The sequence below is a fragment of the Bos taurus genome, chromosome 21, assembly GCF_002263795.3.
Source record: "Bos taurus isolate L1 Dominette 01449 registration number 42190680 breed Hereford chromosome 21, ARS-UCD2.0, whole genome shotgun sequence".
NCBI lineage: Eukaryota > Metazoa > Chordata > Mammalia > Artiodactyla > Bovidae > Bos > Bos taurus.
The window spans coordinates 42,152,274-42,173,429 of NC_037348.1; the positions used below are offsets into that span (position 1 = coordinate 42,152,274).

General features: G+C 37.3%; 1 protein-coding gene across 6 annotated transcripts in view; it reads left to right on the forward strand.

The window, feature by feature from the left end:
• NUBPL (NUBP iron-sulfur cluster assembly factor, mitochondrial) overlaps nucleotides 1-21,156 on the forward strand; it is a 446,167-nt gene that overhangs the window by 95,623 nt on the left and 329,388 nt on the right. For all 6 annotated transcript variants that reach the window (XM_024981927.2, XM_024981928.2, XM_010817164.4 and 3 more), the window contains exons 5-6: nucleotides 1,934-1,973; nucleotides 2,066-2,156. In XM_024981927.2, the coding sequence (XP_024837695.1) occupies nucleotides 1,934-1,973; nucleotides 2,066-2,156 (131 nt within the window). The remainder of the gene's footprint in view (nucleotides 1-1,933; nucleotides 1,974-2,065; nucleotides 2,157-21,156) is intronic.

Genomic DNA, 21,156 nt, shown 5'->3' on the forward strand with positions numbered 1-21,156 from the left:
TTTACAAACTTTCATGAACTCCAGTTTGTCTGTTGTTTCTTTTGTCGCTCTTGTTTGGTGTTGTATCCAAGAAAGACTCACCAAATCCAGTGGCATGAATCTCTTGCCCTGTGTGTTCTAAGAGATTTATAATTAATAGCTCTTCCATTTAGGGCTTTGATCCATTTTTTAGTTAATTTTTTATGTTAGGTAAAGGTCCAACTTCATTCTTTTGTGTTTGGATATCCAATTTTCCCAGCTTTCCCCCCATTGAATGATTTTGGCCTCTTTGTGAAAAAATCATTTGACTGTATAAGTGAGAGTATATTTCTGGGGTCTCTATTCTATTCCATTGGTTTATATGTCTGCATTTCTGCCAGTACCCCACTGGGTTTTGATTGCTGTAGCTGTGTAGTAAATTTTGAAATAAGGAAGTAAGAGTCTTCAAGCTGTGTTCTTCTTTTTCAAGATTGATTTTCATATTGGGGATCCCTTGAGATTCCATATGAATATTAGGATGGATTTATTTCTGCAAAAAATGTTAACAGCATTTTGATAAGGATTGCATTGAATCTGTAGGTGACTTTGGGTAGTATTGCCATCTTAATGTTAAGTCTTTCAGCTGATGAACATGGGATGTGTTTTTATTTTTGTCTTCTTTAAATTCTTTCAGCAATATTTTATAGTTTTAATTTTACAAGTCTTTTATCTCCTTGATTAATTCCAAAGTATTTATTCTTTTTGATGCTGTTATAAATAGGATTTTCATTATTTCCTTTTAAGATTGTTCATGTGTATAAGAAATAAACTGATTTTTTAATTTTAACTTTGTATCTTCTACTAGGTTTACTTATTAGCTCCAATAGTTTTCTTTCTGGAATCTTTAGGGTCTTATATATAAGATCATAATATCTGTGAAACGAGGAAACTTTACTTCCTCCTTTGCAGTTTGGATGCTATTTATTTCTTTGTCTTGCTTCATTGCTCTGGCTATAACTTTCAGTATTATGTTGAGTAGAAGTGGCAAAAGTGGGCCTCCTTGTCTTACTCCTGATCCTAGAGGAGAAACATTCAGTCTTTTATTATTGAGTACTATGTTGCTTTTGGTTTTTCACATTTGGCTTGTATTATGTTGAGATTTGAAGTAAGAAATTGAAAGACAAATTACTTATTGAGACTATTTTTTAGAACACTTGAAAATTATAGATGTGTTTCTGAAACTATATCCCACCTGTTTTTAGATGTTGAATCTATTGCATATGTTAGTTATATACTTGGTATGATGTTTTAACTGTTTCAAATTGAGATGTATTAATTTAAGAGTAGCAATATGAGTAGCTTTGTTATTTTTCAGTTGCTAAGTCTGTCTGACTCTTTGGGACCCCACGGACTGCAGCACACCAGGCTTCCCTGTCCTTCACTCTCTCTCAGAGTTTGCTCAGATTTATGTCCATTGAGTCAGTGATGCCATCCAACTATCTCATCCTGTCACCTCATTCTTCTGCCCTCAACGTTTCCCAACATCAGGGTATTTTCTAATGAGTCAGCTCTTCACATCAAGTGGCCAAAGTATTTATTGGTGCTTCATCTTCAGCATCAGTCCTTCCAGTGAATATTCAGAGTTGATTTCCTTTAAGATTGACTGGTTTGATCTTGCAGTCCAAAGGAGCCTCAAGAATCTTCTCCAGCACCACAGTTGAAAGTATCAATTCTTTGGTGCTCAGCGTTCTTTATGGTCCAACTCTTACATCCATTCATGACTACTGGAAAAACCATAGCTTTGACTATACGGACCTTTGTTGGCAAAGTGATGTCTCTGCTTTTTAATACACTGTCTAGGTTTGTCATAGCTTTTTTTCCAATACCTTAGTTAGATTTTTAATTTGACACTGCTTGATGATTATGTTTATGTATAGTGACTTTCTCTTCTAAAAAATGTTTTTTTCTCTTTCAGGCAACTTAATGCGGCCTCTTTTGAATTATGGTATTGCTTGGTGAGCATATTTTTTTTTTACTTTATGTTAGTTTTCAGAGTAATATTGATTACCCTATGTAATTTAGTTGTATTTTTGGTTTCCTTCTGCAGTATGTCCATGGGCTTCCTGGTTGAAGAGACTGCCCCCCTTGTTTGGAGAGGTCTTATGGTAATGTCTGCCATTGAGAAACTATTGAGGCAGGTAATAAAATTGCTTTAAGTAGAATTTTATTATGGGTACACTGTGGTAAATATTTGCTGGTGAAGGGTCATTAAGGTTTCCAGTCATGTTTGAGATGTTTTGCAAAAGAATCCAGTTGACAGACTGAATTTATAATGAGTTATGTGGCGCCAAGACCAAATTCCACCATCATGTGATTGAAACTTTCCCATTGCTTTTCAGTACTAATGTCTAATGCCTTATTTTATATTGTTCTGTTTCCCTTTTCAGACTCTGTTGAGTCTGTAGTACAATGAGGATATCTATTTTATAAGTAATCTGCCTTCTTTAGATTTATGGTTAATTTCATTGTGGCCAATATTGAGTTATAAGGGCATTGTAGAAATTCCTCAAATGTAGAAAAAAATATTTAAACCACCGTGTTTATGATTTAAAATTGCTTCAGAGGAAAATGAAATTTTATTTTACTCTGAGTACATATGGCTATATATTTATATATATAGTGTCTGTCCAATCAACTTTAATTTATCCTTAAGGAAGAGAACATTTGATTTGATAATCTAAAAATATCAGATGGGCTGTATGTTATTTATAGAAATAAATTTTATTTTTTTCTTAGTTGCTGTACATTTATAGTTAATTATTTTCTAGGTTATAAGTACTTCACATTTTCTCACTGACTCACAACAGTTACCCCTTATTTATTCACGTTTTACTTTAGGTCAGGCACCATGCCATAGGTTGACAGTTCTAATCATAGGTACTCCTATATTCATTTCCAGTTGTTAAAGTAAGTAGATATTTCTTGAACTCTGAAACTCTTCTTTTTCCCCTGTAACATCTTGTCTTATTTTTCTGCTGCTTGAGTTCTGATAAATTTGCTTTTTGATCTTTGTTCCCAGGATCTTTCTGTTTTCCCAGCACATTTAAGTCTCTTGGCTACATTTCTTTCTCTTTTACACTCAGATCCCATAGTTAGTTATTTCAGTTATACTCCTAACAACATTCTGTCCATCCCGTGATCTTGACCTTTATTTTCGTGGATTAAACCAGCCTTTTTTTTCTTTAAGGAAATTTTAAAACAATCTTTATTCAGTTTATAATTAGAGTCAATGAAAATTTGGAAACACAGAAGGAGGATTCTGATTTTAATATTGTTGACTGAAAAAAAAGTACAACCTATAAGTTGAAAATTATGTTTTGTTTGGTGGACAAACCGAGGACTTAATCCTTGGATGCAGTCTCTCGGATAACTCTAAGGGACTGCTTCAAAGTGGTTAAGGGAGGAACCAGGATATATGAATTTTTGCAGCAAAGTTTTCCAGGTAGTCAGAACATCAAAAGATTACTGTTAATTTGGGGAGAATGGATACATGTATTCATATGGCTTAGTTCCTTTGGTGTCCACCTGAAACTCTCACAACATTGTTAACTGGCTATACTCCAGTATAAAATACAAAAATTAAAAAAAAATTACTGTTACTAAAGAAAACCACATATCTCAAGGTAAGGAATTTAGTGCTTGTTTATGTACAGGAAGATGCAAGAGCTTGGGCTCACTGAAATCATTCCTCAGTTATCTGGGGCCTCAGCTATCTGGGACCAGTATCCTGTGCTTTCTCCTTCTAAGCTTGCTCTCAGGGTGCACCATCGGGGTGGCTGCAGCAGCTGACAGACCGCTAGATGACAGACATCCTGTTTCTATCCTAAGTTCCCTCAGGGCTAACTGTCAGGGAGGCTACAGGGCAGTGGCTTGATGGCTGCAAGTCCTTTGTTTACTAATATGGCAGGCAACATTTTTTCATCCTCATTATTGGTTTTCCCCCTCCTGTGTTAGGGTTAGAATTATCAACAGGAAATGATTCAGAATTCCTCCTAAGGCTTTGTGGATGGCCACAAGAAGGTGGAAATTCTTCCACTTTCCACAGTAATCAGACACTTAGAGATTCAAGTCAGTGAGAAGAGACACAGAAATACAGGCCAAAGGTTGGTGTTCTGAGGAGCATGCTCTGTGAAAGTATAATAGCTGGTTAGATGCTCTGTGGGCTTCCCCTGATGGCTCAGCAGGTGAAGAACCTGCGTGCAATCCAGGAGACACAGGACACGCAGGTTCGATCGCTGGTTGGAAAGATCCTCTCGAAAAGGAAATGGCAAACCACTCCAGCATTCTTACCTGAAAAATCCCATGGACAGAAGAGCCTGGAGGGCTACAGTCAGCAACAAATTTCCTTCGTTTCTGGATGTTCTATATAGCAGTGGATTGTGGAGGATACCTAGTTCATTGGCCAATTAAAAAAAAATTGAATATAACACATGTACAGAATATAACACGTATACATGATCTGATCTGATACATGTACATAAGGGTCCAGATAGATGGATTATCCCAAAGAGAAAATACCTTTGTACTCATCACCTAGGACAAAACAAGCAGAATACCAGTGTTTCAGATGCTCTTCTATCTCATCCCAGATACTAATTTGTGGGGAGATGATAAGTACTTGTGGTCAGTCTGCCATCTTAAGCTAAAATCTGTTTTTAAAGTTGTTTTTCCTTTCTTTCAATGTTTTACTGGGTTAAACTTACAGATATAGTAGGATGCACATATCTTATATATGGAGTTCAATGATTTTTGATAAACATATATAACTATGTAACCACACCCCAGTCAAGATAGAGAACATTTTTATCCCCCTCTAGAAAGTTTCCTTGGGCTCCCTTGCTGCTGCTGCTACGTCACTTCAGTTGTGTCTGACCCTGTGCGACCCCATAGACAGCAGCCCACCAGGCTCCCCCATCCCTGGGATTCTCCAGGCAAGAATACTGGAGTGGGTTGCCATTTCCTTCTCCAGTGCATGAAAGTGAAAAGTGTAAGTGAAGTCGCTCAGTCGTGTCCGACTCTTAGTGTCCCCATGGACTGCAGCCTACCAGGCCCCTCCATCCTTGGGATTTTCCAGGCAAGAGTACTGGAGTGGGGTGCCATTGCCTTCTCCGCTTAGGCCATCACTATTGTGACTTCTGTCACTCTAAGTGAGTTTTGTGTGTTCTTATATATTTCATATAAAGGGAACCTTGTAGTATAATTCCCTTTTGCATCTCATTTGTTTTTCTTAGCCTAATGCTTTTAAAATCATCCTTGTTGCATGTATCAGTAGCTGAGTCCTTTTTATTGCTGAGTAGTAATTCCTTTGCATGAATATAACCCAATTTATAACTTCTGATGATAGACAATTGTGTAGTCTCCAGTTTGGGGCTATTATGAATGATGCTGCTGTAAATACTTGTACAGGTATTCATAACGGTTCCAACTGTTTCACATCCTTTTTTTGTGTGTGTTATCATTCTCTTCACTGGTGGCTGTAAAAATGATGTCTTCCGATGGTTTCGGTTTGTGCTTCCCTGATGGTCAGTGATGTTAAGCCCCTTTTCATGTGCATGTTAGATATTGCTGTGTCTTCTTTCGTAAGTGTTATGTTCAAGTCCTTCACTTTTTTTTGGCTCATTTCTCTTCTTGTAATTGAGTATTCTGGCTATGAGTCCATTATCCGATACATATATTGGGAATATTTCTCCCAGTCTGTGGCTTGCCTTTTGATGAGCTGAAGTTGTAAATTTTCATGAAATCCAGTTTATCAAAAAATTATGTTTAATGCTTAGTGCTCTCTGTGTCCTCTGTAGGAAATCTTTGCCTGTCTACCCCAAGGTTGTAAAGATATTCCTGTATATTTCTTTTATCTTAAAACTTATGGGTCTGGCTTGTATATATTGAATTAATTTTCGTGTGTGAAGTGAGATAATGATCGAGGTTTATATTTTTCGTTGTTGTGTGATAACAGGAAATACATTTATTCTTTGTCCTTTGGTCCTGACACAAAGCTCCCCAAACCCTTGGAATTTCCTGAGTAGTAGATTTGTCCTTTGTCATTCATAAGGAGCCCCTTTTTCAGCACACTGGCTGGTTCATGCTAGGGAGATGACTTAGGGTGGAATCTCAAGATAGCCTCAGATGGGACTGGTCACCAGAAGACCAAGTATTTAGAGAGTTAGAATTTTCCACCTCACCTGCCTACCTCTGGGAAGGGGATATGGGGTGGACTGCAGATTAAACGCTATAAAACTCTTGAATAAGATTTGATGAGCTTCTGGGTTGTAAAACACATCCATGTGCTGGGTAGGTTGTGTACCCTAGCTCCATGGGGACAGAAGCTCCTGTGCTCAGAGCCCTTTTGAACCTTGCCCTGTGTACTTACCACGTCTTCATCTGCCCTTTCATCTGTATCCTATACCCTTTGTAATAAACTGGGAAATGTAAGTAAACATTTCTGTGAGCTCTGTGAGCTGCTCAAGTACAATATAGGCACACCTAAGGTATTTTAAGTTTGGTTCCAGACCAGTACAATGAAGAGAGTATCACAATAAAGCCATTACACAAACTTTTTGGTTTCCCAGTGCACAGAGTTTTGTTTCACTGTACTTTAGTCTGTTAAGTATACAGTAGCATTATGTCTAAAAGAAACATTGTACATACCTTAATTAAGAAACACTTTATTGCTGGAAAGCATTAACCATCATCTAAGTCTTCAGCAGTCCCTTGGACTGCAAGGAGATCCAACCAGTCCATTCTGAAGGAGATCAGCCCTGGGATTTCTTTGGAAGGAATGACGCTAAAGCTGAAACTCCAGTACTTTGGCCACCTCATGCGAAGAGTTGACTCATTGGAAAAGACTCTGATGCTGGGGGGGATTGGGGGCAGGAGGAGAAGGGGACGACAGAGGATGAGATGGCTGGATGGCATCACTGACTTGATGGATGTGAGTCTGAGTGAACTCCGGGAGTTGGTGATGGATGGGGAGGCCTGGTGTGCTGCGATTCATGGGGTTGCGAAGAGTCGGACACGACTGAGCAACTGAACTGAACTGAACTGAAGTCTTCAGCAAGTCATAATCTTTTTGCAATAGTGACATCAAAGGTCAGTGATCACAGATCACAGTGACAAATACAGTAATAATTAACAAGTTTGAAATATTGTAACGATTACCAAAATGTGATGCAGAGACACAAAGTGAGTAAATGCTCATGTGGAAAAATGGTCCTGAAAGACTTGCTTGATGCAGGTTTGCCACAAACCTTCAATTTGTAAAAAATGCAGTATCTGTGAAGCATGATAAAATGAGATATGTTTGTAATTGAACTTAAGGAGAGGGATCTTGAGAACCTCTGATTAATAGCCAGTTAGCCCCAAAGCACATGTAACAGCCTGGATTTGTGATTGGCATCTGAATTGGGTGCAGTCTTGTGGGACTAAGCCCTTAATATGGAATCTGATGCTATCTCCAGGTAGAGAGTGTCAGAGTTAATTGCTTGGTCATATTGGAAAATACACATTATCTAATTTTTCTAGCATTATTTGTTGAGAAGACTTCCCTTTCCCCATTGAATTGACTTGATACATTAGACAAAAATCAATTAAGCTTATGTATAGGGTCTATCTCTGGACACTGCTGTATTCCAGTAATAGTTGAATCCTTACAGTAAAACCATATTGTCTTAATGATTGTAGCTCTTTAGATGGCTTATTAATATCAGAAAGTTAGAGTCCTCCAACTTTGTTCTTTCTTAAGATTACTTTGACTACTTTAGGTTTTTTCACATTTCTATATAATTTTCATATTCAGCTTATCAATTTGTAAAGCATATTACTGTTTTCATTAGGATTTGTTGTTCTTCAGCTGCTAAGTCGTATCCAACTCTTTGTGACCCAGTGGACTGCAGCACACCAGGCTCCTCTGTCCTCCATTATCCCCTGGAGTTTGCTCAAATTTATGTCCATTGAGTCGATGATGCTGTCTAACTGAGTCGGTGATGCTGTCTAACCCTTTCATCCTCTGCCACCCCCTTTTGCCTTTAATCTTTCCCAGCATCAAGGTCTTTTTCAGTGACTCAGCTCTTCCTAATCAGGTGGCCAAAGTGTTGGAGCTTCAGCTTTAGCATCATCTTTCTAATGAGTATTCAGGGTTGATTTCCTTTAAGATTGACTGGTTTGATCACCTTGCAGTCCACAGTACTCCAAAAGCATCAGTTCTTTGGTGCCCACCCTTCTTTATGGTTCAATCTCACATCCATACGTGACTACTAGAAAAACCAGAGCTTTGATTATATGGACCTTTGTTGGCAAAGTGATGTATCTGATTTTTAATATGCTATCTAGGTTTGTCATAGCTTTCCTTCCAAGGAGCAAGTGTCTTTTAATTTCATGGCTGCAGTCAACATCCACAGTGCTTTTGGAGCCCAAGAAAACAAAATCTGTCACTGCTTCCACTTTTTCCACTTCTATTTGCTGTGAAGTGGTGGGACCAGATGCCATATCTTAAGTTTTTTGAATGTTGAGTTTTAAGCCAGCTTTTTCACTCTCTTCTTTCACCCTCATTAAGAAGCTCTTTACTTCCTCTTCAGTTTCTGCCTTTAGAGTGGTATCATCTGCATATCTGAGGTTGTTGATATTTCTTCTGGCAATGTTGATTTCAACTTGTGATTTATCCCACCTGGCATTTCACATGATATACTCTGCATGTAAGTTAAATAAGCAGGATGACAATATACAGCCTTGTGGTACTCCTTTCTCAATTTTGAACCCGTCCATTGTTCCATGTCCAGTTCTAGCTGTTGCTTCTTGACCCATACAGGTTTCTCAGGATATAGGTGAGATGGTCTGGTACTCCCATCTCTTTAAGAATTTTAGTCAGTGAAATAGAAGTAGATATATTTTCTTGAATTCTCTTGCTTTCTTGATGATCCAACACATGTTGGCAATTTTTATCTCTGGTTCCTCTGCCTTTTCTAAACCTGGCTTGTACATCTGGAAGTTCTTGGTTCATGTACTACTGAAGCCTAGCTTGAAGGATTTTGAGCATAGCCTTGTTAACATGTGAAATGAGCGCAATTGTACAGTAGTTTGAATATTCTTTGGCATTGCCCTTCTTTGGGATTGGTATGAGAACTGACCTTTTCCAATCCTATGGCCACTGCTGAGTTTTCCAAATTTGCTGACATATTGAGCACAGCACTTTAACAGCATCACCTTTTAAAATTTTAAATAGCTCAGCTGGAATTCCATCACCTCCACTAGCTTTGTTTGTGGTAATGCTTCTCAAGTAATGCTCCAGGATTTCTGGCTCTAGGTGAATGACCACACCATCATGGTTATCCAGATCATTAAGACTTTTTTTGTATAATTCTTCTGTGTATTCTTGCCACTTCTTCTTAATCGCCTCTGCTTGTTTTAGTTCCTTACTGTTTTTGTCCTTTTTTGTGCCCATCCTTGCATGAAATATTCCCTTGACATATCCAATTTTCTTGAATAGATCTCTAGTCTTTCTCATTCTATTGTTTTCCTCTATTTCTATGCATTGTTCTCTTAAGAAGGCTTTCTTATCTCTCCTTGCTATTCTCTGGAACTCTACCTTAAGTTGGGTATATCTTTCCCTTTCTCCCTTGGGTTTTGCTTCTCCTCTTTCCTCCATTATATGTAAAGCCTCCTTAGACAACCACTTTGCCTTTTTCTATTTCTTTTTCTTTTGGATGGTTTTGGTCACGGCCTCCTGTACAACATTACAAACCTCTGTCCATAGTTCTTCAGGCACTCTACCAGATCTAATTCCTTAAATCTATTTGTCACCTCCACTGTATAATCATAAGGGATTTGGTTTAGGTCACCTGAATGGCCTAGTGTTTTCCCCTATTTTCTTCAATTTAAGCCTGAATTTTGCAATTAGGAGTGTATAGAGCTTCTCCATCTTTAACTCCTAAGAATATAATCAGTTTGATTTCCATATTGACCATCTGGTGCTGTTCCATTGTCTTCTGCTTCTCATTATTTCCAATAAGCAATATGCCCTAATTTGTCTAATTGATGTCCATAGCTCAGTAGCTAAGGGCATGGACTGTGGAGCCACAATTGCCTGAGTCCAATACTTACTACACATGTAATAGCTGTATATCCTTGGGCAGAAAGCTCTCTGGGCTTTAGTCTCCTAACCAGTATAATGGGGTTAATAGTATCTACCACATTATAAAAATTAAATGAGTTTATAATATTCTTAGAAAGCATAGTAATTTTATATAAGTGTGCCATGTTATTACTGTATTTTATCAACCTTAATACAAATTAGATTCTCTCCAAATTTTAACATTTTCTAATCAGAATGCATCTTATGAGTGATAACTTCTCAGAATTCCTTTATCTGTGGCTTGAATTCTGGTTCTTCCAGAGATATTTTGTGTTGTTTCTTCATTCATCTGGGGTGTTTTCAACCGGAGGCAACTTTATTTATTTTTAAAATTTAGTTTTAATTGGCGGATAATTGCTTTATAATGTTGTGTTCATTTCTGCCGTTCATCAACATGAATCAGCCATAGGTATACACACATCCTCTCCCTCTTGAACCTCCCTCCCACCTCCCACCCCTTGAGGCAACTTTAAATAGAATTCGTTTTTGGGACCAGTCTGGTGGTCAGAATTCAGATGGAAAGCTCCATGGGTACCAATTTTGGTTCATTGTCTTTAGGAGGTGTTTTTCTGCCTTCTGCCATGGCCTGGAGAGGTGCATATTTCCTTGAAATTTATTTCTCACTTGAGGATTTATGTTTTATTTACCTTTAGAAGAAGAGAGTTTAGTCTTTTAGGACCCCAACTTTACGAAAGTTTCTTCTATTAGATTCTTTCTCATCTTAGGTGTTTGCTCTATTTTCTTCTGACATAAAATAATGATACATCTTATAATAAGTAGGGTATTAGATTTCTTGATATTAGGTGTCATTATTATTGTCATAATCACCACCATCCTCCCTGAGACATCTGATTTCATGACTTCAGCTATATTAATTATAGTAGCAGACTTCTCTTTGGTTAATATTCTGATTTGAGGTGGTGATTTTGTGAGGAAAAGGAATTAGTCAAGAAGAAGAGAAGTAGTTCAAGTAGGAAAAGAACTAAGAATGCTAATATCATAAAGTGTTTGCAGCCATGGTTTTTCAACATATCTGCATAGTAGAGTCATTTGGGAATTTTAAAAAAATTTCAAATTTCAGGTCACACCCCAGACAGAGTAAATCATAAACTCTTGGGGTGTTAACTAGGCATCAGTGTTTTTGGAACTTTGCATCTGATTCCACTGTGTAGATAAGTTTGGGAACCACTAGTTTCAAGAAGGATAGGTCAGTGAGAGTGAGGATTGAAAAAGGGCAAGAAATAATAGATGGTAGGTAACCATTTATGATCCTTTAGTAGTATAGGGAATGAAAAATGTCAGATGATAGGTGTTTAAGAATGAATTTATAGCATGACCTTGGAAGTAGAGTTGTATAAAGCCCATAATATAAAATAGGCCATTCAGCGGTGATGGGGAAAAGGAAAGAAAAACAGGGTGGAAACTTAAGGAGGAATGGTATCAAATGAAAACCCTTTTCATTTGTTTTCCGAGTAGGGCAGGCATACCTTTTCCAAAGCACAGAATATAGTGTAGAAGGACTGAAGAATAGAAAATGAGAGGATTATTGAAAGAGGAATATTATGAAAGAGGCAAAAGGGAAGGGGATTAAAAAGTTATGAATTATTTATAGAAAATAAGTTTTCAGTCCAATTTTGGTGAGTACAATGAAAAGAAGATGAGGGAACCCCATCATAACTGACACTAAAAAGAGGTTAACCAAAATTCGTATTTCCTAGATCTTCTCAGTGGAAGGAAAAAGATAGTGAGTTTACTCAGTTGAGCAAATTTGGTTCACAAATTTCTGTATTCATAAAAATTGTCTAGGGAGCTAGTTGAAAATTCATATTTATAGCCTTCCCATTCCACTCCCCCACTTGAACATTTTCCTCAGTAAGTTCAAAGGAGGGCCAAGAAGTTTACATTTTTAATAGATTATCCCAGGTGAGTCGTCTTAATGCTGGTGGTTCTGAAATCAAGATTGGTTATACCTTGGGCTAGAGGCAGTGCTTTTGAACTGCTTTCAGAGGAATAAAAAAAAGATGAGAGAAATGAGCCCTGTGCAACAGCCAAGGCCCACTGGATGCTAAATGTGATTTTTTTAGGTTTGATGAGTTTTTGTGACTGTCTTTAGCAACTCTCCAAAGCCTGAAAGCTGACATAGGTGAAATCTGTTGTTGGATCCAGGATCGGCATGGCAGAAAATCCAGACGGGAAACACATCCAGGGCATTAATGAAGGAAATATTGAATTCACGGTCTGGTTTCCTGGAAGACAGGCAGTCAGGAGGGATCAGGAGGCTGAGTGTAAAATCGAAGGCATCACATAATTGAGAATCATTCTTTATGGGGAAGAAGTGGTTCAGTAGCTTGGTAGGAACAAGTGTAGAAAGTTTCAGATAAATTGATTTTGTTAGGGAAGGGAGGGGCATTAGAAAGTTTGGGCCTTCCTTCCTTATTTGAAAATTTGGTGTTGTTGAAGAAAGGCACATTTCTCTCAAAGTGAGAAAATTGTCAAGGATCAAGTTATCTCATTGTGGGATGGTAATAGGGTTGCTAGATAAAATGCAAGATATACTTAGTTAAGTTTGAGGTCAGATACGCAGGGAATAAGTTTTCAGTATGGACATGTCCCAAATATTGCTTGGGTCATGCTCACACTAAGAAAGTATTCATTGTATATCTGATATTCATATTTAACTGAGAGGCCCATGGATGGAGGAGCCTGGTGGGCTGCAGTCCATGGGGTCGCGAAGAGTTGGACACGACTGAGCGACTTCACTTTCACTTTTCACTTTCATGTATTGGAGAAGGAAATGGCAACCCACTCCAGTGTTCTTGCCTGGAGAATCCCAGGGACAGGGGAGCCTGGTGGGCTGCCGTCTATGGGGTCACAGAGTCGGACACAACTGAAGTGACTTGGCAGCAGTTTCCTCTGTTTCTTTTTTTTTTTTTTTTACTAAGTCTGGCAACCTTTGGTAGAAATGATGTTTCATAAGATATAGATAAGAGCCAGGCTGGGAGAAGGTTGTCACGGTGGTGGAGTGGAACTGAGTTGTTTGAGAATAGAAAGTATGAAGTAGTATCAGGGGAATATTATTTAGCCAAGAGTGTCAGGTATAAATAATCAAAATAAGATGACCATTAGAGTGGGAGATGAGACAAAGAATTATTGTGTATTAAAGTAGGGGAGCTCTGCCAGGATCATTCTTTGTAATTTTGTAAAGAAAGATGGTTTGTCAATTTATTTTACCAACATCTGCACCTTCTTCTGAAGCATAACTTATTTTTCTGGATACAGAAGCAGTTGTATAGGGAGTCTCTCATGGTTTCAGTTGCCAGTGTCTAGTTAATTTATCTGCATAATATCACCCCACCTCCTTTCAACTTCATCTACTAAAAGGATGGGAAGAGATTGATGAATAAATGTTGTGTGTTCATGAATGCATTTTGTGATGAGTTGCAGGAAAGCATGCCAGCCCATAAAAATAGAAGTTAAACTTTATGATCAATTAGGAAAACTAGGCAGATAAATGCTAGAATGTCATTTTGAATAGTAGATTTATCTTTGTGTTTTTCTTTTTATTCTCCTGATTTTGGAAACAATTTCCTTTTATTTTCCATCTTGACTTTAAATAATTAAAGGCACAAACATTTAGTATCATTTCACTCAATGAATAACTGATAGTTTAAAATTTTTCTATTATTCGTTGATTCTGGAGTAATATTTTTTTTCCTCTTAAGTGGTGCTCAACATGATATAATTAGTTTAACTCAAACAAGGAAATCTTGTCTTAGAATCTTTGACTTTAAAAATGTGGGATATTGGAAAAATAACTTTAGTTAGTAGAAGAACAGCATGGGAAGGAAAACTTCAAAGGCTAGTCTGGTGTCAGCACCTGCTGCGGTCACAGTGTAAACCCTGAAGACCAGGGATTTTGGCAGCAGTCTCAGTGCTTTTAGTTCATTCTCCAGTATCCCCAAATGTGAAGCAGATGCCAGTTTCTTCTCTAGGGCTCTGATAATGGCATATAATGAGTTGGTTGTTTCCTAGCAACTAAAGAAGCAGTTTCACTTTAGCTGATCCTGCAATAGGAATGAGACATTTTCCCTTGATAGCTGGTATTAGTGATTTCCCTGACAATGGAATTTCACTTCTGAATAAGGAATGTTCTCAGCCTTTGGTTTCCTAAAGAATTTTGCTTTTGAGTGTGGGCTAAGCTCTGCTTAATCCTGTATAAAATGAAAAAAATTTCTTGAGCCCCCTAAGTACCTCTCATGGGAAGAGCCAAAGGAGTTTGATACATCATTTCTCAAATGGCAAGTCATTATACAAGAAGCTATAATGGGTGTATTTTTCCCAGTGTTTAACAGGATAATTAACAGCCAGATTCTTTTCTGTATTTAATGTTTGAGGCAACCAAGGTTTATTAAGTATTGGCCAATGTATGGTAGAAAATATATATATGAAACTTTATTACCATTTCAATATACAGTGTAATAAAAATATCTTCTAATCTATAACCTACTTTATTTCAAACAATATTCTATACATAAAGTTACTATTATACCAGTTATTACAATAGTTCATTTTATACTAAACTGTTGAACAATTTAATGTTTAACTTTAAATAATTGCTAATATTTAGTTGTACTTAATTGTGGCATATCTAAATCCTTATTTGGCAGTGGTAATAGATCAGAGGTCTTCTGATTATTAAGATACATGGAAGCATGAAAGTATTACTTTAAATGATTTTCTTTTAGTCATTCATAGTTTAAACAATTCCTAAGGAAATTATCTGTTTTTCTTCCTTTGATATTATATAACTAATAATCATTAAGAATTATAATATGATATATTAAATTTCAGAAGTTCCTACTTAGTCAAAGAAATAAAATGTTAAATGATGTTCTTAAGATAATTAAGTTAACCATGTCTAAATATACTAAAGAAATTTATTGCCTTGCATGGAAAAGTTTCTCAGACTATGCATTAAATGTAGATCAAGTTATTGAATGTTTTCCTTGTCACTTTTGGGCATCTGACCTTATTCATTTCTATGATTTTTGCATCATCAGATAGTTAGCAAGTCTCATATTTAAAAACACTTTATTAGGCTTCCATGAAGCATTAAAGAACAAAGAACATTAATGAATTCAGTTGGACAGGACAGTAGTCTTTCAGGCACCTAAAGACCTGATTTTTCCTTAAAAAATCTTTAAACATGAGGCACAGTTTCTGTGTAATATCTCAGTTACTACTCTTAGATTTCTTTGGGACTTCTGAGGTGACAGAATCAAGCATGTTAAGCATTGTTTTTAATTATCCTTTCCCTTTTAAAACTATAGATTAGTCAACAAGGAAATAGAGATACAATATAACTAAAGTCTAGTTCTTTGAAATACTTTTCTGAGGCAGTATTAGCTAAGAAATAGCTCAATTTGATTAACCTGGCAGGCGTTTCTTTTGATCACTGCATTTATTCATTCATTTCGCAATCAGATACTTGTACAGTATCAGATACTTGTACTTCTACAAATACAGTACAATTCTGTACTTTTAAAATGTCATCAGACTTTTTGTCATTGTCAGCAGCACATATTTAAGTGGCTCCTGCAAAGGTTTGTCTAGTCAAGGCTATGGTTTTTCCTGTGGTCATGTATGGATGTGAGAGTTGGACTGTGAAGAAGGCTAAGCGCCGAAGAATTGATGCCTTTGAACTGTGGTGTTGGAGAAGAGTCTTGAGAGTCCCTTGGACTTCAAGGAGATCCAAGCAGTCCATTCTGAAGGAGATCAGCCCTGGGATTTCTTTGGAAGGAATGATGCTGAAGCTGAAACTCTAGTACTTTGGCCACCTCATGCGAAGAGTTGACTCACTGGAAAAGACTCTGATGCCGGGAGGGATTGGGGGCAGGAGGAGAAGGGGACGACAGAGGATGAGATGGCTGGATGGCATCACTGACTCGATGGACGTGAGTCTGGGTGAACTCCGGGAGTTTGTGATGGACAGGGAGGCCTGGTGTACTGCGATTCATGGGGTCACAAAGAGTAGGACACGACTGAGCGACTGAACTGAACTGACTGTGTTTGGGGGGGCATTGTTTAGATGCTGAGGACACAAGGATTATGTAAGATGTAGTTCCACCTTTGAAAATGTCAAAGCTTTTAGTTGCAGACCTACTTTTGAGTTTTGGTCATAAGCAAGATGTTTTGAACATTAGACATTTTGATAATGATACTGTTTTACAGTGTTTTGTTTAAGGCAGTCAAGGCTGGTACTTAGAGGACAAAGCTGAATATTATATAGTATTGACCATTCAAGTTGGTGATATTGTCATGAGACCAGGTTTAACCAATTCATTTCGGTTCCATGTCATAGAAGGAACCATGCAGTCACATTGAAAGGGAATGAGTTCTCAGGAATTGAAAATGGCTTATGAATATAAATGCTGGTTATTTCCTCCAACTTAAAGTACCCTTTTTAAAAATACCAGTTGTCAGAGATGACTTACATGAGTTCCTCCAACTCACCATGGTGACTATTCTTATATATGCAGCTTTGAATACAAGCTTTTACAGTGTTCTAGGCTGGCACTGACTTCCCTAATCCCCCACCCCAAGCCATTTCTGGTAAATTTCTCAAGCATCAGAGTGGATCTAACACGTCATTACTTCACCAGTTTACTCATGTGTGCTGATCCCTGTTAACACAGGCGTAGACATACGTTTTCACCTGATAGAACTACTTAATGACCAGAATGTTTAAATGGGTATTTTTATGAAGAAAACAATAGAAGTAAAGCAACCAAAGTATATTTATAAAAAGAAGGGTTCTTGTTGTCCAGTGTCAGCCACTGATATTCTCTGTGTAGCACTGATATTCTTCTGTGTAGTTTTGGGTTGGAGCAATTTCTAAGTTTGGGAGGACCCTGCTTCTCAGAGCTTCTTTTCTAACCTGACACCCACAGAAGGCCTCCTGCTGCAGCCCTCTGACCATATATACCTGAGTCAGAGTATTCTCTGCTGTCTTTTCTCTGCTGATCAGCCCTACTCCTGGTACCATTGGAAGATGAATTTTCCTATTTGTGGTCATGAATTCCTTTCTCGCGTTTTAGGTGTTTCAGTCATATCTTGCTCTGGTCTAGATGCAGGAACCAGCATGTCATCTCCTATCCCTTCTCATGTGGTACCTCATTAGCTATTTCTTCACATGGCTCACCCCTTTGGCAAGGATAGGCTTTGTCACCTGTCTAGTTAAATGTCCTTCTTCCCTAGAACTTTTCAGTAGTGTATTCGGTTTCTCATTTCTGGTCTTCCCTTTTCTTCTCAGCTCAAAGCCCTTGTTTACTTTGGATAGCTCTTTTTGCCTGAGTGAAAAACACGTTCTCAGCCTATCTGTAGGCTCACCCACCCTCTAGGAGTGATAGAAGCTGTGGACTCAGATTACCAGTTTTGAGTCCCTGGCAGTGGTTCTAGTGCTTCCCAATGAGACAGATGGGGCCTTCCTGATTTTGTCCCATCATATTAATTTTTCATTCTCAGTAGTGAACATAGAGAATCAGGATTCATTTTTAGGACATAGAATGGGAAGGGAGGCACAGTGTGACTATTCAGTCCCAATGAAATACAACAGCAGATTTCATTTATGACTTTTTGACACCTAAATCGGGAAGTAAGGACAAATAAAGAAAAACAGAGCATCTGGCTTGACTCCAGGCCTTGCATCTGGAAGGAAAGCAGGAAAGGAAGTAACAAGGAAGAAAGGACAGAAAGGTACTAGGAAATTGAAGTAATTTTTGTGGTTTAAACTTGATCAGTGTTTCATTGACCATGCAAAGATGCTCTAGTATTGTTTTGCGTCTAACAGCACAGGAAGCTTTCCCCATTTCCTTCTTTGTGTAACTACCTGGGGGAAGTAATAGGGGTCCTTGGACAGTCATTTCATATTAAAGATGGCTCTCACTGTAGCTCTGACATAGTAGGAAGCATACAGAATCCTGTCGTGTTTTTAAGAGAATTGACAAAATGGACTCTCTCAATTAAGTTGAAGTCAGCAATCAAAATTAGTGCAAAAGGAATCACTACTAGAAAATTGTGCCAAGCCAGTGAAATACATTAATCAAAGGGCAATGGAATGATGTCAAATATAAATCATTAGCAGCAAAAACCAACGAGGCTAAAATAATTGCCTTAGGAAATGAATAAAATAAAAGTAGACTAATTACCCAAACCTTACAATTTCCCATTTCTACCTTGAACACTTCAGAATTCCTAACTTTCTATAACTTTCTAATTCTTTTATATTGTTGATCAAGACTTTTAAGAATAAGCTACAATAATTTGAACTGAGTCTAGGATAGAGGGTAATTATAAAAGGTAGGACCTTGTCTTCTGCAGTTATAATTAAGAAGCCTTAATAAAGATCAAGATTAATAAAGTAAGATTACTTACTGGGCCCTTAGGAGAGCTTCTTAGAGCTGTGGCCCCTTTGGATGGACAGGGCTTTTTCTATTTCCTTAGGTCCAGAGGGAGAATCATGGGTGAGAATCATATCTTAGAAGCCTACTGCTGCTGCTGCTAAGTTGCTTCAGTCGTGTCCGACTCTGTGCGACCCCATAGACTACAGCCCACCAGGCTCCACTGTCCCTGGAATTCTCCAGGCAAGAACACTGGAGTGGGTTGCCATTTCCTTCTCCAATGCATGAAAGTGAAAAGTGAAAGTAAAGTCGCTCAGTCGTGCCTGACTCTTAGCGACCCCATAGACTATAGCCTACCAGGCTCCTCCGTCCATGGGATTTTCCAGGCAAGAGTACTGGAGTGGGTTGCCATTGCCTTCTCTGAGAAGCCTACTAGAGCTGTTCAAATTCCAAAAAGATTTGAATAGATCCCAAGCAGGCTATAAAGAGAGTTGTGGTTGTTACTGGGGACTTTATAGGATTTTGACCACTTTTTATTATTTAAATAGATACTGTACCTAATTGATTTTAAGATAGATATTTTTTCAAATTTCAGTATCTCTGAAATTGGAGTATATTTTATAATCATTAAATCTTGACATCACATTTTTTTAATTATTAACTTTTTAATCTTTTTTGGTATATAAAATAATGGTATATCGTACAATCTATGATGTCTTCTGTATGGAAAATATTATTTTAACTGTGACTGCTTTGGTGCTGATTGAATTATATTCTCATCTTTTTCACAGTCACTGCAGAATGATTCTATGTCATTCATTTTGGTCAGGTATTTTTATTGTTGAAAGACTGTTTTAAACTGCTGGTGACAGCTTTGGCAACCTGTTCATCCTCTTTCATCTCCTCATCACTAACTTAATTTTCCTTCTTATTGCTTAGCCAGAACCTGCCAGATTATTCTTCCCAGTGTCTGATTTTGGGGATGTCAGTCATTGAGTCTCCCTATTACTTTTTACAGCAACCTATCCTCTGACATTTTTCATTTGTTCAGTGGTTAGATTTAGAGAAATTGTAGATAAGAACGGCATGAAACTTGATGGCATAGATTCTTTTTGTTTCTGTGAACCTTTACTTAATTTTTATTTGATGTTGATAAAAAGTGCACTGAAAGAAATGACTCATGGTGAATGAAAACATCCTTTTTAAAGAAAATTTCTTTTTGTATTTATGCCAAGCCTATATATATATGTATGTATGTCCATAGCAACAAATTTGTCAGATCCTCAATGTAGAAAGCATCAGATTAAATAGATTGAATTAATGTATTATCACTGGATAATTTTAAACTACTAAAAATAGCTAATATTGAGTTTTTACTATATACTGAGCCTTATGCTGTTTGCCTTTATTAGCTCATTTAATGTTCACAATTCTGTGTAATAGATACTGTTATTCTTATTTTACATATGAGGAAACTGAGGCATAAAGACATTAAATAACTTCAGCAGGATCCTACAAGTAATCTTTCTGATTCCCTAGGCTGAGCTTTTAACTAAACTGTACAACTGAAATCTCAAAGGTTTAAATTTTCACCTAAAAGAATGAAAACACGCCTTTTGCTATCATCTCTGAAATACTAATAGGTATTAATATATTGAGACTTTTCCTTTGTCATTTGACTATATATTTTGTATTTTATGCTTTGTACCATATAAGGCATATCTGAGAGAATGTCTTGATAAATCTCTTTACAATAACATTCATTAGTTAAATACTGTTTTTCATTCCACTTCAATTGCATTTTTAAAAATTTAGGCAATATGTTATTTTGGTACAGTTTTTATATGAAGGTAAGTTATAAAGTCTTTACCAGTATTTGATAATGGGAAATTTGACAAACCATTTATAAAGTGTAGTAGTTATAGAATGCCTTTTTAAAAAATTAAAATAGTTTTATAAGGATTCATTATTTGGGTTTGATCACACTTCACTGAGGTACTATGGCGTTTCCCAGTTACCTAGAATAAGCTGCAATTCAGTAGAGGGAAATGACTTTCTGTCTTAGTGATATAGTGAGTATCTATTATGTCTAGATGAAACCTCAACACTGCTTTTCTTAGTGGTTATTTGTTGAGACTTCTTCACAGTTCAGAGGAATTTATGGGAGCAAAGAGTCATCGATAGCAGAATAGACTAGTTACTATTCAGTGACAAATTTCAGCTAACCTCATATATTGAGTTCTTTTCAAATCATTTTTTTGCCAAACATTTTGATTTAGAGAGAACAGATGTAGTTTAGACCAAATATAAATTTAGAGGGGTCCCACGACTGCCCTCACTCTGACACTAGTTACAAATTCAGGGATTCCCAAGACCATCCTTAGATTCAGTAATTTGCTAAAAGAACTCGCAGAACTCACTGAGTACAACTGCACTCATGGGTATGGTTTGTTACCGGAAAAAGAGATTAAAATCAGCCAAAGGAAGAAGTGCCTAACGCAGTATCCGAGGAATTGTTACGCAGTATGGAGCTTCCATTGTCTTCTCCCGGTGGCGCCAGGGCACACTACTCCCCTGGCATTGATGTGTGACGCTGGGCATGCAGTATTGCCAACC